The sequence below is a fragment of the Colossoma macropomum genome, unplaced genomic scaffold, assembly GCF_904425465.1.
Source record: "Colossoma macropomum unplaced genomic scaffold, Colossoma_macropomum, whole genome shotgun sequence".
Taxonomy (NCBI): Eukaryota; Metazoa; Chordata; class Actinopteri; order Characiformes; family Serrasalmidae; genus Colossoma; species Colossoma macropomum.
Window position 1 is genome coordinate 271,454 of NW_023494785.1, and position 18,547 is coordinate 290,000.

Consider the following 18,547-nt stretch of genomic DNA (forward strand, 5'->3'; position numbering starts at 1 on the left):
TAGAAATTAAATAAATGAAGCAGGGGGTCTCTGACTTCTGCACAGTACTGTATACACACACTCATCTATAGCAGTGTGTGTGTGTGTGTGTGTGGTAATTTAAGTATGAATATGGCTGTATGCATGCGAGTGCATCTGTCCTTGTGCAGTGTGTGTGTATGTGTGTGTGTGTTTGCAGTGGGCGGGTCTTGGCTCAGTGAGCAGACACGTGATTGGCTCAGTAGTTCCAGCATGCTCACCCTGACCTTCCAAATGTGTGTGTGTGTGTATGGCTGTGTGTGTGTCAGAGTGGGCGGGGTTTATGAAGCCCCTCTGTGTCCGTGGTGAGCTGGGGCGAGTGTGTGGCCTTGGTGGGGGTCCAGTCCCCCAGATTAGCCTGCGCTGCTTTGCGGTGGGCTAGTCGATGTGTGATGGAGAAACCAGCGTTCCCTTCCAGCTGAGACAGGACCACCAGCACCTGCCTGCAACACAGACACATAAAAAATGATTAATAGAAGCGGTTTTGTGCCTCACAGACTAAGGCGACAATGAACTAGATCTACATTCAGGAAGAATGAGAGGAAAGAAAACATAAAGGAAAACGAAGAGAGAAAAATACGGTCGATAGGATTACGTTGTCCAGTCTGGCAGGTAAAGGTGATGTTTCTAGCGTGTGTACCTGTGTAAAGGTGGAACGCTGTCGATTGTTTTGAGGCTGCCGCGGGTGGACACCACGTTGAAACTGTCCGTGCAGTCACATGATACATGGAGGTAGTACTTTGGGTGTCGGTTCTCCACAACGACGATTAGCCCGGCCCACCCGTGCGTCAGGTAGTAGCAGGTCATTCCCTCGCGGCCCTGAGAGAGAGAACAAGAGAGAGAGAGACATGATGTATCAGTACAGGTCATGACATGTCCATAGTTCTGAATTATCAGGGATGAGCATTTTAGCCATATCTCCTATTTGAATATCCACAACTGTGTTCAAACATTTTGTGTTGCCATTGATTAAAAATGCACACAGAAAGTTTAACATTCTTACCATAATAACGTTTTCTTACATAATCACTGACATAACAACATACTCTCCAACATACTGACATACAGCTTAACACTTACTAACACCCTCAGTACATACTCTAACATACCCACTGACAGCAACACACCAGCATACACACTAGTGTCCTCACTAACACACTGAAGTACTCTCTAACGTACTCACTGACATATCCACTGACTGACAACTGACACTACTGACTCACACACTAACGTACAAAGAAACTGACAAACTGACAACTAACTGACACTGAGATTCACAAACTAACTGACATATTGACAGCTGACGCTGACACACACATCAACTGACAAACTGACATACTGAAAACTGACACTACCCGAGACACACTGAGAAACTAAATGACATACTGACAACTGACATTGAGACTCCCACACTAACTGACAAACTGACATACTGACAGCTGACACTGACACAGACTCACACATTAACTGACCAACTAACCGACATACTGAAAACTAACTGACACACACTGACATACAACTGACACTGACACTCATGGCATACTCATTGACATACTGATTACTGACACAGATAACTGACACTGACATACTGACTCACTGACCCACTAACACTCACTGACGTACTGACAACTGACACTGATCCACTGACACTCACTGACATACTGACAACTAACTGACACACACTGACATACAATTGACACTGACACTCACTGCCATACTCATTGACATACTGACAACTGACACTCACTGACATACTGACAACTGACATAGTGACACTCACTGACACAGGCTGACTCAGTGACTCACTGACACTGACTCTCATTGACCCACTGACATACTGATTTTCACTGAGCCACTAACACTCACTGACATACTGACAACTAACACTCTGACCCTCACTGACTGACATTCTGACAACTGACACTCACTGGCACTGACACATTAACTGATTCACTGACAAACTGACACTGACACTATAACAATCACTGATGCACTAACATGCTCTAGCACACTGACACTCTGACACTGATACTAACATACTAACATATTCACTGACATACTAACATCTCATGCTCACTGATATTCACTGACACACGGACGTTCCAACACTCAGGTATTTTAGGTAGTATTTTTGTAAACACTAACATACTGACATACTAATATACTAACATACTCACTAACAAACACCTATTTTCTGACATACTAACACTAACATACTGATTTACTCTAACATACTAACATACTCACAGATATACTCACTAACATACTAACTGACATACTAACATCCTCACTGACATACTCACTAAAATACTAACATACTGACATACTCACTAAAATACTAACATACTCACTAAAATACTAACATACTGACATACTCACTAAAATACTAACATACTCACTAAAATACTAACATACTCACAGATATACTCACTAACATACTAACATCCTCACTGATATACTCACTAAAATACTAACATACTGACATACTCACTAAAATACTAACATACTGACATACTCACTAAAATACTAACATCCTCACTGACATACTCACTAAAATACTAACATACTGACATACTCACTAAAATACTAACATACTGACATACTCACTAAAATACTAACATCCTCACTGACATACTCACTAAAATACTAACATCCTCACTGACATACTCACTAAAATACTAACATCCTCACTGACATACTCACTAAAATACTAACATACTGACATACTCACTAAAATACTAACATACTCACTAAAATACTAACATACTCACTAAAATACTAACATACTGACATACTCACTAAAATACTAACATACTGACATACTCACTAAAATACTAACATACTCACTAAAATACTAACATACTCACAGATATACTCACTAACATACTAACTGACATACTAACATCCTCACTGATATACTCACTAAAATACTAACATACTCATTAAAATACCAACATACTCACTAAAATACTAACATACTGATTTACTCTAACATACTAACATATTCACAGATATACTCACTAACATACTAACTGACATACTAACATACTCACTGACATACTCACTAAAATACTAACATACTCATTAAAATACTAACATACTGATTTATTCTAACATACTAATATTTTGATATACTTACTAACAAACTATCATATTTTCTGACATACTAACATACTCACTGATTTACTCCAACATACTAACATACCAACGCTCACTGACATACTAACAGACTTTCTGACAGACTAACATACTGTGATTTTAACATACTCAGGTATTTGAAGTAGTATGTTAGCACTAATATGCTACCTCAAATACCTGATTAAGGAAAGAAGCTAAGATAAGTCCTATCTGATATCTGATACTGAAATAACCAAGCCCAACCCACACTTCTCAGAACTCTCTGGGCGCAGCAGTGGCCTTCCTCTGATTCCTTATTCAGAATTCACACTGAACGAGAACTTTGACCTGCATGGCTTCGATAGGTATGACGATGCACACCTCTAAGGCCTAATACCACAACAAAACATTTTCTCTCTTAAAACACATATTAACAAGCATCAGTGTCTCATGTGTTACCTATTTTTATTTCAGGACTACATGATAATAGATTATACATGTCTCACCTGCCAGTTGGTGAATAATCTGACCAAAAGTTGACAAAATGTAATAAACACATTTATATATGTGTGCATGTCTGCATGTGTGTGTGTGTGTGTGTGTGTGTGTGTGTGTGTGTGTGTTTGTATACCTCATGTCTCTCTCCTTTGTTCTCTGTCAGCAGTATGATGGCGTCAGCCAGCGTGGTTGCCGTGGCGTCCACCTGCTCCACCATCACCTGCCTGCTGCTGTAGATGGCCAGGATGAAGCCGGGGAAGTCCTGACTCTGGCCCCGCCCACTGGTGGGACTGGGTACTGCAGGACACACACATTTTACACAACTCCCCACACTCAAACATACACATTACTCATATTAAAGCTGGGAAATACAGCTAAAAATCCAATATATTACAAAAATTACAACACAGTTTCCCATATAATTTGGTGTTTACAACTGCAAATAATTATCATATGCATTTCTTCATGCTCAATTCTAAGTGTGGATTATATATTGACACTGAAGACCACAAAAAATAACTATGAAAATAACCATCTACAGATATAGACTTACATATTTAATAAAATGATTTCAAATTGTGAAAACACGCGCACTGTTTTCCCTTTTTGAGAATAATGAGCCATAACTATGATACATTAATGTCAGCTGAAGCTCGTCTTTCTTCTTCCCAGCCGTTAACAGAATACCTGTTTGTTAACTCCTACAAATACTTAATTACAATACAATCTCTAGTTCTCACCTGGAGTGGGGGATCCCGTGACGTTCATCTGCCAGTGGTTAAAGGCGCAGCAGACCACAGCGTACTCGCCCGGCTCCAGCATTACATCACAGCCCACAAACTTCTTCACTGCCCGCTTACTGTGGGCCAGCAGGCGGCCCAAAACCAGCTTATTCCCACTGCCAAAGGATGCCCGAAATACCATGATACACAGATCCAACAGGTGACTGTCTGCAGTGTCTGAACGCCTGGAGCAACGGCAGAGAGGGAGAGAGGGAGAAAGAGAGAGATGAATAAGTGTAAATAGAGAGAAATAAGTATAGACAGAGAGAAACAGAGAGAAAAATAAGTATATATATATATATATATATATATATATATATATATATATATTTATAATACAAAGTATTATATAGTAAATAAGGAGTACAGGTATCTGTGATACAGTCGGCTCAGACAGAATTTTTTGTTGGGGTATTTTCTTGGACAGGTCATTGTTGGACTTTAGTTTATACTGTATGTGTTACCTGCTGCCCTCCTGAAACAGAGCGAACTCCAGTGCGGTTCTCTCCAGTACAGTGAGTGCAGTAACAGTGAGTGGTCCGCTGGCCCTGCTGGGGAAACTGCCCTGAACACGAACTTCCTGCCAATCGGAGTGGATCTTACAGATGTCCACCGAGTCAAAGTACCTGCACAGCACACAAACACAGGATTGTTTTATACAATATCAGGACGTTAAGTCACACCAAGCCCTATATATATATATATATATATATATATATATATATATATATATATATATATATATATATATATGTATGTTTCAGATATATGCATCTACATGTCAAAATAATGTGTTCCACGTGGATTGTATAGTTGTTACATGTACTGATCATATTACATATATATACATATATATATATATATATATATATATATATATATAAAAGTTTCTATATGTAATAAGAACTTTCTAAGTCTGATTCTAATGGTTTTGCTCTTTCAGTTTTCAAAAATTAAATGCATTTCTATAAAAACAGAATTATTCTGTTGGTCCTGTTGGTCTTGCTTTTTTAATATTTAGGACTGAAAATACAGAAACACACATAATTCATGAGAGTTCAAATGCTTCTTACAGTGAGTGAGTAGACATACACAGATCAGTCTGACGGATTCAATGATTTATTAAAGACAAAGAGAGAACACACACACACACACACACACACACACACACACACACACTCACACACACACACACACACACACACACACACACTCACACACTCACTCTCTGTACAGATGCGTTTCTTTGTGTCAGTAGGCAGGTGTGAATAAATCATGGGATGGAAGGAGTGGTTGTCTATATTTCACCTCTGCGCGTGTGTTTTAAAGTATTTAGATCACTTAAACAGTTTCTAGGTGACAGAACACACACAGAGTGAAATATTTTAGTAGGTAAACGAAGTTTGATCCTGATGGAAGTTTAAAATGTGCCTTCTAAGAAAGAATTTACACAGATACCTAACATGAGCATAGTACAAAACCACACACACACACACACACACACACACACACACACACACAATCAACCTGACACCTATCCCTCATCTCTCTTTCTCTCACACACCTCTGTCACCACCAGGTAATTCAGAGACAGATCACACTACTAACACTGGAAGGACACTTTACAAATAGACAGATAGACAGACACACAGACAGACAGACAGACAGCTAACTAGAAAAACAGACACACAGACAAACAGACAGATAAGATCGACAGCTAGAAAGATATACAGACAGACAGACATATATATAAATAGACAGACAGATCAAAAGACAGACAGACAAAGACAAAGAGTCAAAGATAGAGAGACAAAGATAGGCAGACAGACAGATAAACAGACAGATGTACACAGAGCGGTTCAGAGTGGTTTGGTGTGAAACGCTGAGTTCTAGATAAACTTACAGTCAGAACTGTTCACAGTGGTGGTGATAGGAACCAGACGTCCACCTCTAAAAGCTCCCTCACAGAAAGTTCCTACATGAAATGGTTATGAATTCACTGCCTGATGACTGAGACACCGTTTTATGATGGTTTTGAAAAGAGTTTGTCTATATTTGTGTTGTAGTCATGGCGACCCCTGGTTCCTATCACCACCACTGTAAAGACATCTGAACCATTTCACACCAAATCACTCTGATTACATCTCACACACTCTTCAACCAATATTGTTGTTTCTTCATTATTTTCCAGCTGAAAGACAGCTGCCCTTTACAGTATCTGAACATGGTGAATGGACCAACAGAAATAGCTAAAAATCACATGGACTAAAATAACATTATCGTACAGTAAACGTCAACAATGTTTTTTTCCTTCTCCTGTAAAGATACTATTTTGAAAATACAAAGACATTACTGCACTAATTGATTAATATTATTGATTGACTTGCTAAGGCCTTTATATTCCATGCTACTAATGAGTGTATATACACAATATATATAAATATACATATAGCTATATGTATACACACACACACACACACACACACACACACACAATACATCACTATACACTGGTAGAAATGTATTAATTAGGTACTAATTTGAGTCTCTGTACTCCATATACTATCAAGTGTACAGATCAAGTGTATTATTACAGCATGAACCCTGAAAAATTCAGATGCATTGGTTAATAACTACCCATATTCCATTTACTAATAAGTGTACATATTAATATAGTAATACAGCATGTATCAGTATGTATTGATTATTGACTGACTTGATGAAGTCTCCGTATTCCATCCAGAAGACGCCCTCACTGCTGCCGTGAGCCATCAGCTCGTGACGAAGGTGCTGCGGCCAATCGGCCCACTCATCCGACCAGGAACCATTCCACGAGAACCGACCCCACGGGTTCCGCAGACGCAGCAGCCTGGAACAGAGCAAGAACATTCTAGAACCGGGAGAACGCAAACCCTCGAGAAACCTGGAGGACAGAATCTTCTACAATGCTAGGGAACAGGACATTCTGGAACTCTGTAGAACAAAACCTTCCACAACTTTGGAGAACAGAAACCTTCTGGAGCCCTAGAGAACACTGACAGATGGAACTCTGAACAACACAAACTTTCTAGAACCTTGGACAACCTGAACTTCTAGAACCCTGAGGAATGCAAAACGTCTAAAGAACGCAAACCTTTTGGAACCCTGTTGAATACAGATGTTCTAGAATCCTGGAGGACACAAACTATCTAGAACTCTTCTAGAATGCTGCTTTCTTCAGTTGAACAGTCAATATGCTTAAGACACTTACAGTAATGCTGTTGTAACTAGAACGCTGTGTTATTGTTGGAGCACTCATCTGTTGAGTTACGCTGTTTTAATTATGAATGCTTAAATTCTACAGACATCTCAAAACATTATTTATTATTGTACTGTTGTTACTGTACTGCTGACTTTACAGGATTGTGTGATACTGTAAAGTCAACAGTACAGTAACAATTATTAGATAACAGATGGTTTTACTCTTATATTCTGATTGGCTGAGCCATGTATGAAGCCCCTGTAAAATACTCACTATAAGCACACCTGTGACTGCCTCACAACCAGGGTTATTATAGTTTTAAATTTTCATTCGTTTTTATTTTTATTTAGTTCTTCATGTCATCAGTTTTAAGAGTGTTAGTAGTTTAATTTAAGTTTCTTTTTTATTCTCTGAAAATAGTTTTAGAGTACTTTTATTAAGCTTCAGTTTCAGGTTTTAATACAGGGTGTCCCAAAATAATTGACATCATTTCATAGTCTAATAACAGCCAATTCTCCTCAAATGATCTCAAATTTTAACAAAATGTGTAAAAAGCTAACCAAGTTTAAGGTTGTAGAATGGTGTTCACTAGAAATGAAAAGGCATTTTGTGTGTTAGAATACGGTCGAACACAGTCAAACGAGAGTGTGCAGCGGCATTTTCGAGAAAAGTCAATAAAAATGCACCGAACTGGAAAGCAGATTTGGACACGGCACAAAAAAACTCAAAGAGGACGGCTGTCTGTGCAGGGCAAAGGGATCTGGACGACCACCAGTATCGGAAAATATTACATTTGTGAAGCTGTGAAATCGGTTATAAAATCTACATCCCTCGAATTTTGATAAATAAATCTTGTATTGTTCAACATGAAGCCTATTTAATTTCGTTTGCCTATGATGTGTAGTTACTCAGATATTCACATCTCAAATGATGTCAGTTTTTTTGGGACACCCTGTATTATGATGAATGCTGTGACAGCAGATATTTAATAACAGTAGAATAAAATTATCACAACAGTAGACTGAGCTCAGCTCGGCTCCAGCTTCATATTTGATTATATTGTAAAGTGTCTGCGTTTTATATAAGCAATACGCCACTGGAGACTGTAGGTTACAGAGAAACAGGTTTTACACCATGCCTAATAACACATCTTACCCGTGGTACACACAACACAATGAGTCTGAGTCTTACCTGTAGCCTTGAACGTCCCGGACGTCCAGTATAGAGTAGGCGTGGCGTGGGCGGAGTCCCAGAGACTCATATACAACATCATCCACCTTCATATTCCCGCCCCCACAGGACGCCCCCATCAGGAAGCTGAAAAAAGTAACAAATTAAGAATCAGTTAGATGGTACGGCTGCGGACATTTGGTCATCATATCTACTTATGTTCATTTTTAATGAAGGCCTTTACATATGAAACGTATTTGTGTGATTTATTCAGATGACATTTCACTCCAAGCGCAATTTCTCAGATCTGTATTTGCTCTGTTTGACTTTTGCGAACTTTCTCAGGCGACACAAACTCACTCAACCATTTACTGGTGTCCCTGGCACTGGCATGACGACAACCAAGATACCAGTACTTGTCATGACGGATGTCAAACTCTCTGTCTGAAACTGAGGGCAGCGTTCTCAGTGTCTTGCTGACTGTGCTGTCTCGTAAGTCAGCGCCTCAGAAGGCGGCTTTGTGATGAAGGTGTCCACAACTGAATCGCTTTTGAGACGCGCTCCAAAGGCAGCGACACATCACGACATTGCCAAGATATGACAGCTCACTGCTAGCTGTTAGCATTAGCTGTTAGCAACCTTTATCTAGAAAAAGTCCTTTTAAGAAGACTAGCATGCTGAACTTTTTATAGCCAGAATAAAAAGAAAAAAAAAAAAAAAAAAACGGTTTCTCTCCTTCACTGACTCTTCCCCAACTGCATCGGCGCTGACGCAAAGGGATTATGGGGTATGTAAGGCAGTCGGATAGATCTATGCTGCCTTCAAAAAAACAGCAGCAGAACGGAGAAACCTCAGCAGGAAGCGCTTTGCACATTAGGCTCGGACATGACTGGGTGCCTTCCTGTCTTCCTGAATACTGCATGAGCAGCAGCGTTTATGTTTCAGACACAGCCATAATGTTTGATGTTACAACGCCTATCTGGAGTGCACTCTGCGGTCATGCCTCCGAGGTCATACATTCCTTATATCCATGCCGGCATCATTTTCTGACAGTTGCTCGTTGCAAGAACTCATGCGTCACGATGTCAAACGCTACGTTGACACTGCGGGAGGAGAGGAAGAAGCGTTCCAAAGCGTGGCTTCATGTCACAAAGAGAGATGACAACAGTGCTACTTGCAATGTCTGTAAAATGATCATTTAAAATGAAGGTGGAAACACCAGCAATATACGTCAGTTGATGAACATATTCTCTATAATAGCATATACATAAATAAATACACACACACACACACACACACACTATATGGACAAAAGTATTGGGACACCTACACATCTCACCTACAGGAGCTTTAATGACTCCCATTCTAAATCCATAGGCATTAATATGGAGTTTGTCCCCCTTTGCAGCTCTAACAGCTTCCACTCTTCTGGGAAGCTTCTACAAGATTTTGGAGAGAGTCTGTGGGAATTTTTGCCCGTTCATCCAGAACAGCTGTTCTAGTTCATCCTAAAGGTGTTGGATGGGGTTGAGGTCAGGGTTCTGTGAGGGCCAGTCAAGTTCTTCCACACCAAACTCACCCAGCCAGGCCTGGAACAGAAAAGGTTCTTCCCCAAACTGTTCCACAAAGTTGGAAGTGTACAATTGTCCAGAATGTCTTGGCGCTGAAGCATTAAGGTTTCCCTTCACTGGAACTAAGGGTTCTAGATCAACCCCTGAAAAACAGCCCCATATCATCATCCCTCCTCCACCAAACTCTACAGCTGACACAGTGCAGTCAGGCAGGTAACGTTCTCCTGGCATTCACCAAACCCAGACTTGTCCATCAGACTGACAGACAGAGAAGCTGATTCATCACTCCACAGAATAGGTTTCCACTGCTCCAGAGTCCAGTGGCTGCGCTTTACTCCACTCCATCCGACTCCTGGCATTGTGCTTGGCTCCTATTACAGCACCACACTCGAACTCAGTGAGCTCTTTAGACCCATTCTTTCACTAATGTGTGTAAAGCCAGGCTGCATGGCTAGGTGCTTGATTTTATACACCTTGGCAACGAGACTGAATGAAACACCTAAATTCAATGATTAAGAGGTGTGTCCCAATACTTTTGTCCTTTGTTTTTTTCCCCACACAGTTAATCAGGAATCAATAAGGGAATTGATAAAGAATTGGACCTATACGCAGAATTGATAACGCCACTTTTGTCAATAAAACCTTATCAATTCCCTTCCCTAGTCATGACAACTCTGGACAGCATATGACATCTGCAATGACATGTTTAAGACATGGTAATTTCAATGTTATATAGCATGGTTCCAGTAAAGTGCTTCTGGACTATCTGCCTTCTGATCTGTCATGTCCTCTTCAAAAGAGCTCGGACAGAGCTCATGCGAAGTTCTGAGTTATATGTGGACAGAAATGGGCAATATGACTATTTCATCGCTATGGTGTTAATTTTTGTGCTCATGATACACAATATGCATGCAGATAGTGTATTTAAAGAACACGAACACTGAACAACTGCATGTTTCACTAATCAGAGAGCACAATTAGGCCTGTTTAATTGGATTTAGTGTAGTCCAGTATATAGAATGCAGAATAAAAGTCATTTCACCATTGCCCAGTTTTTACATTAGGCACTAGTAATGCATTGCGTCTGTGTGTCAAAATACTGTGATGAATAAAGTGTATCATTAAAATGTCTAAGTATGGCAATATGATATTTATGCCATATTGCCCACACCAACATGTGGAAGAACTCAAAGTTTCAGCTCCTGAATTTTACTGAATTTTCTGAATCATTTCACTTTTTCTCTTTTCACCGTCTGGCCATTTTGTGAGGAGCAAAAGATACTATTTGCACTATTTTTTGGCGCTGTGAACAACACAAAGGAGGAAAAAATCTACAGTTGTTCTTAGTATTAATAATATTATTAATAATATTAATATTAATAATAATGATGACACAGAAATAAAGTGAAATAAACGAATGAAAGAGCGTGTGTGCGGTACGTTCTCCTACCCTGCCTCTTTGGAGCTGAGCATTTTGGCCCAGATGAGGTCGGTGTCGATGGGCTCCTCTCGCGGGTTGGTAGAGCTGACCTGCAGCATGAGGCTCTCGCAGGGGGCGCCGGTGAGCGTCGCTAATCCCTCTATAGCCCGACCGGCCTGCAGCGCAAAATACGAGCCGTGCAGCTTCGCCAGAGCTTTCTCTATCAGAGCCACCCACAGCTGCCTCCTCTGAGCCTGAGACAGAGAGAACAGCTCATTACAGCACATTATTACCAGCATTATTATCTCAGTTTTCACTTTTCTTCCTGTTCCTTTCATCCAGCTGCAACCTGAAAGCGTTTAACAGCTCTCTCTTTAACATTTCTAGAGAATCTAATACGTTTTTTATTAAAATATGCTTTATTATTCTTTAACACTCAAATGTATCATCACGCTAATAAAGCAGAATGACTTAAATGGAATCAAATTGAGAGAGACTGATGGAGAGACAGAGAGCGAGAGAGGGAGAGAGGAAAGCAGAGAGCGATGTTTTCATAATTCTATTTTATAATCTTTTAATCCGAGTGAATCTCGTCTGCAGTGGATTTTTAGAACACTGCCACACTGATGAGGACATGCGTTAGGGCTGCATCACATTCAGACCTAAAAATGACCCTGAAAACAAACGTTTATAACACGATACCAAATTTAGCAGATTTTAGAGCTTAATAAAACGTTAACACACTGTGAGACAATGAGTCTTTAAAAGGTCACAGAGTGTGCCGAGTGCTTGCGCTTAAAGATATAACAATGTATTAATAATAACAACAACAATAATAACAATAAGAAAACACTGCCACTTTCACTCTCTACTGCTTTGAGTTTGGGGTTAGGATTAGGATTAATGTTATGACGGCCTCACACCAAACGACTTTTCGAGCAAATTCACTGTTGCACACAAATTTCCAATGTCGGAATAAAATCATAAGAGTCTTGTTAGAGTCGCATCACGCTCAGGTCATCTCGATCGTTTAGTGTGGGGGTCAGGATGGTGGTCTTAAGTCAGTCTTTTTCTCGTCTTGACGCTACGACAAAATCAACCATGTTTAATATCAGTGTAAGTTTTAAGTCTTGGCTCATGCAAATAGTGATGTTTTCTTCCCCAACATGCTGAATTTAGTAAACAAACAGCAACTGTGTATTAAAATGCACAGAAGTGTGTCACTGTAGAGTGTGTTCACCTGATTACACTTAGAAAATCAACACAGTATGTCATGTGATCAGGGGTGCCCAAACTTTTGCACACAACTAAATAAAGAAATCATGCATTTTGAATTGTTTATCCTCCCCTCGTCGTATATGTACTATCATAGTCATCAAAACACTAAAAACTAAAACACCGAAGCTTAATATAATCTGACATGAAAATAAATAGAAAATGAAATAAAAACTACAATAGAATTCTTGTGTTTTGGACTATAAAAAAGTAAAATTTTAATCTTAAAACTGAAATCAAAAAATGAAATAAAAACTAAATATAAAATAAAGAACTATAATAACTCTGCTTTAATAACAAAGCTGGTCTTGGTGAAAAGGTAACGTTTTCAGCCCCACCTGCGAGAAGAGCAGGTATCCGTACTCGTCGCAGGGCAGCATGTCGTCCACCAGCACAGTGGTCCAGGTCCCGTCCTTACAGAGCCGGACCTGATACGCCCCCTCGGGGCAGATGGACCTGGTGATCATCACACGCTCCACCAGCTCAGGACGCTCCGCCAGCACCGCCAGAGCACTGAGGAACCTACACACACCATCATCATCATCATCATCATCATCATCACCACCACCATCATCATCATCATCATTTCAGTCATATAGACACATTTTTATACACTAAAGTGGAAAATCTGGTTCCCAGTTCACCCTCTTACCCACACGTAGTTGCTTCTTTAGCTTTAGCACTGGCGCTACAAGGCTAATGTAACAAGCATTTGACATTAATTAGCAATTAGCATAGTGCTAATATCTAAATCCAACTGTGTGGAGTTGTTCTGTAGTCAGAATCAAAATTTAACTAAAAGAAAAGGTTTGTGAACCAACTTTGAATTGAGTGGACAAAGCCATTACTACTGAATCCCAGACGGTTGCTAAGGTGTTTCTAGGCGTTGCTATGGTACACAAGGCGGTTGCTAAGGTGTTGCTAGGCTGTTGCTACGGTAACCCAGGTGGTTGCTAAGGTGTTGCTAGGCCATTGCTATGGTATTCTTTGTGGTTGCTGCTAAGCCGTTGACTTGGTATGCTGCGTGGCTATGGTATACCAGGTGGTAGCTACGATGTTGCTAGGCTGTTGTTACGGTAACCCAGGTGGTTGGCAAGGTGTTTCTAGGCTGCTTGTATGTTATCCCAGGTGCTAAGGTGTTGTTAAGCTGTTGCTGTGGTATCCCAAGTGGTTGCTAAGGTGTTGCTGGGCCGTTTGTATGTTATCCTAGGTGGGTGTTAAGGTGTTGCCAAGCTGCTGCTATGGTATACCAGGTGGTTGCTAAGGTGCTGCTAGGCTGTTGCTACAGTAACCCAGGTTGTTGCTAAGGTGTTGTTAGGCAGTTTGCATGTTATCCCAGGTGGGTGCTAAGGTGTTATTAGGTATTGTTATGGTATACAAGGTAGTTGCTAAGGTGTGGCTAGGCTGTTGCTATGGTAACCCAGGTGTTTCTAGGCCATTGCTATGGTATTCTTGGTGGTTGCCAAGGTGCTGCTAGGCCGCCACATGGTATCCTGCGTGGTTATCAGATACCAGGTGGTAGCTAAGATGTTGCTTGACTGTTGCTACAGTAACCTAGGTGGTTGTGAAGGTGTTGCTAGGCTGTTCCTATGGTATTCCAGGTGGCTGCTAATGTGTGTGTGTATATATGTGTGCTAGTGTGTAGATGCGTCTGTGAAATGTTTCAATGCATTTCAATGAAAACCATATGTGCACAAATCGTTGAAAAACAGCAGAATAATGACAAAATGTCAAGCCAACTTAATAAAAGAATAATAATGATGAAAAAGATAATAACATTTTAATTCAGAAAAAAAAAAACTAATAAGTAATCAAATTTAATATCAAAATCTAAAATCTCACCTAAACAGAAGAAACACAAACAGCAGAAACGTTAGAAATCTGACCCATATGTTCAACGTGGTGGAAAAAACTAACTGTGCTGCGTCTTCACAACACAGAGAGGCAGATGAGCCAGGCTCTCTGATCACACTCGATTAGTCATGCCTGTAAACCCTGTTCATCTGAATGGAAAGTCTGTGTGTGATTAGTAATGTCTGTTCCACCACTGTTTACAAACAATAAAAAACAGCCTGGCGGCAAACACAGGCCGAGGCACGCGAGGGAAACTTCTTTACGGCCGTATTTGTTCGTTGTTCACATCTGTTCGGATGAGCGTTTGTGAAGATGATGTTTAATCGCTAAATTGATTGGTCAAGTCTGACCGTAAAGCTGGATCATAACAGATAACATGAATTCAGTCAGGCAACCGAGGCAGATGATAAACAGCTGAACAGCTCTAATCCCCCCTCTCTCCCCCGTCTCTATCCCTCCATGCTTCACTCCATTAAAAATGACAGCATGTCATGCAGTGTTAGAAACCACATAATCACCAATTAACATATTCATTATTATTATTATTACTATTATTATTGTGTGCCGTCAAGTCGTTTCCCATTTAGAAAGCAATATTTATATATTTATAAACTGCTTACACCAGAAATCACAAGATGTTTTATGACGTTAATGTCATTGTATTGACATAAGGGACCTTTCCACCAAGGGAGATTCAACCGATTTTTCAGAATTTCTGGTTAAGATGTAAACAAAGTCAATCAGACTGGTTTAATGTGAAATGAGTCAGAATTGTTCACAGTGGCGAAGGGCGGAGCCAGAGCCTTTTAGACAGTGGTGGACAAAGTACACAAACCATGTACTTGAGTTAAAGTAGAGACACCCAAGGTAAAATATTACTGCAGTAAAAGTAGAAGTTCCTCCCTTTAGACCTCAACTGGAGTAAAAGTACAAAAGTATTTGCCTTCAAATGTACTTAAGTATCGAAAGTAAAAGTACTAAAAGATTAATTATGACTCTGATGTCCTATTATCATTTTTGTAACAAGACTCACTTCATTAACTCATTTTAGGTGAAAATACTCCAGTGTCACTCTTGGTAAACCAGTCTTTTAATAGAGGCATTAATTAGTGACGCTGATGTCTATTAAAATTATCATCAGCACAAAACACTGAAGGCAAACAGTTTCCATCAGGTAGAACTGAGTGGCTCTGAAATCACTTTTTACAAACAAGCAAAGTTTCAGTTTAAGATTTAAGATTTATTTGCAACTTAATTACAAGTTTAAGTTTAATAAAAAACTTGCTTCCAAAATTTTACGCTGCTGCACTGATGTTGAACCGTGTGCTGCACTGGGTCGGTATGACCAACAGGTCAAAACAAGCTCAAAACAAAGTGACCGCTGTGCCCTGATTGGTGTTCTTGCTTCGCGCTTCTTTTGTTTTGACGTTGCGTTTTTATACACACATAAACCAAAAGGAACGACAGATTTCTCATAATGTAGTGGAGTAAAAAGTGAGATATTTGACTTTGAAATGTGGAGTGAAAGTAATAAGTCACCCAAAATGGAAAAACTTCAGTAAAGTACAGATACACGAAAAAACTACTTAAGTACAGTAAAGAATTACATATACTTAGTTACTGTCCACCACTGCTTTTAGACTCAGCAATTTTATTAAGCTGGCAAACTGCTAGGAGGGAAAAACGTGTGCAGTAACATCATAATGATAATATTTGGCAACATTAACAAGCTAATCTGCTGTAGCAGGAACGTATACTCATTACTGGATTCACCTCTGATAAAATCTACACTTTTAAAATAGATGGTTCTTCAAGGGTTCTTTAGTACAGACAGTGGTTCTATGTAGAACCATGAACACTCAAAGAACCTTTTCATGCTTAAATGGTTCTCTGCATGGTGAAATAGTTCTTCAGCTTGATAGAGAATGTGTTCTATATGGTTCAACAGCACCAAAAAGGGCTCTTCTATTATTTCAAGCTTGACATTGTTATAAGAGCAGAACCTTTTTTGGTCCTATATAGAACCATTTCCAAAAGGTTCTGTACTGATAGTGCTGAACCACTTTCGCGCTTAGTTTTTCTGAGTTATTTTCTCTTCTTTCTATCAGCGCCGCCAATCAGCAATCTCACCATCAATCAGTGAACACTCTAAAATATAAAGTGGTAGAATGTGTTTATTTAGCCATTCAGACGAGGAAAAGAAACCTGACAGCATGATTTTGAAAAGTTATTTATAAAGACTCTAATAAGCTTTGGAAATATGCAGGTAACCTTCAAATAAGTGCTACTGAGATTAACTCCACACAATTTAGGAACAGTATGTCATTTAGTCATGCAGTTAGCACCATGCTAATCGATGGGGTATAAGCTTCTATTACTCATTAGCTCCATTAGCCTCGTAGCTCCAGTGCTAAAACTAAAGAAGCAAAGCTCAGACACCAAACACGACGTGGCTAATTTGGCGTAATATGGGGGGAAACTGGGGGTCTTTGGTGATTTTTCACCAAACTATCACTTTAATTGAATGAAGACACTGAACACTATCTTTCTTACCAGCAGTTTCCCAGAAGCCCCTGCAGGATGTCTGATGGGCGGGGCGTGCGGAACACAGACCACTTCACCCCACGGTCCTTAAAGTTATTGCAGTTGATCTCGTGGGGGCGGAGCCACTTCTTGATTCGTTGTTGGACGCTGTCACTCTCGGGGAAGCCCACTGACCGTGGACCGGGGGGAAAACTGTCGTCCACGAAGTTCACCGCGTTCTGCACACAAGCACAATCAACGATGAGCCACATGGTAAAAATGTAACATACTGTTGCGTTTACATTATGACGGTAGACAGATGAGCGGCAGGATCTACCACCCCATAGGATATCAGGTAACACTCTCCGAGTGAAAAGAAGTTAATGAACAAGTTAACACACTACTGCACACAGAATAGAATAGAAAATAGAATTCAGAACCATCAGCCAACTGTGTTTGCACACAGAGGAATGCAGTGAAACACCCACATACATGCACACTAGTGAACACACACACTAGGGGGCAGTGAGCACACTTGCCCAAGGTGGTGGGCAGCCCTATCCATGGCACCCGGGGAGCAGTTGGGGGTTAGGTGCTCAAGGGCACTTCAGTCACGTACTGTTGCCTGAGGGTATCGAACCGGCAACCTTCCGGTCACAAGACTGGTTCCCTAACCTCCTGACATAAAATATAAAATGTGCCATAACTTCTGCACGCGCCACATTTTAATGTTAATGTTTAAAGTTTTATCACCAGCAAATTTTTATTCCAAAATGTTTAGCAGTTTCGTTCGTCAATTCATCATGAACTTTTCACACAACTGCTGCAGTTGCTGCTCACATTATGTAGAAACATAAAAATCAAATAAACTTTGTTTGGACAGCGACGATATTATAGCATGTTACAGAACCGCTTTGGACATGTCGGTTTGGGTTATTAGTTCTTCAGCATTTGCTTACAGTGTTATTCTGATAAGGACTCTTATTGTGAAGGTGTAGCTTAAGCTTAGAGCGAACTGTTAGCGAAAACCCTGCTTATGTACGGCGTGGCTGTGGCCAACAAGGGCCGGAGGATAAAG

General features: G+C 40.2%; 1 protein-coding gene across 2 annotated transcripts in view; it reads right to left on the reverse strand.

The window, feature by feature from the left end:
- The window catches only part of capn15 (calpain 15), a 54,210-nt gene continuing 35,663 nt past the window's right edge, over positions 1–18,547 (reverse strand). For both annotated transcript variants that reach the window (XM_036580623.1, XM_036580615.1), the window contains exons 3-12: positions 17,500–17,708; positions 13,431–13,614; positions 11,848–12,071; positions 8,848–8,973; positions 7,132–7,284; positions 4,880–5,041; positions 4,374–4,600; positions 3,767–3,930; positions 659–837; positions 1–461 (exon numbers count right to left, since the gene is read on the reverse strand). In XM_036580623.1, coding sequence (XP_036436516.1) covers positions 284–461; positions 659–837; positions 3,767–3,930; positions 4,374–4,600; positions 4,880–5,041; positions 7,132–7,284; positions 8,848–8,973; positions 11,848–12,071; positions 13,431–13,614; positions 17,500–17,708 — 1,806 coding nt within the window. In that variant the 3' untranslated portion in view covers positions 1–283. The remainder of the gene's footprint in view (positions 462–658; positions 838–3,766; positions 3,931–4,373; positions 4,601–4,879; positions 5,042–7,131; positions 7,285–8,847; positions 8,974–11,847; positions 12,072–13,430; positions 13,615–17,499; positions 17,709–18,547) is intronic.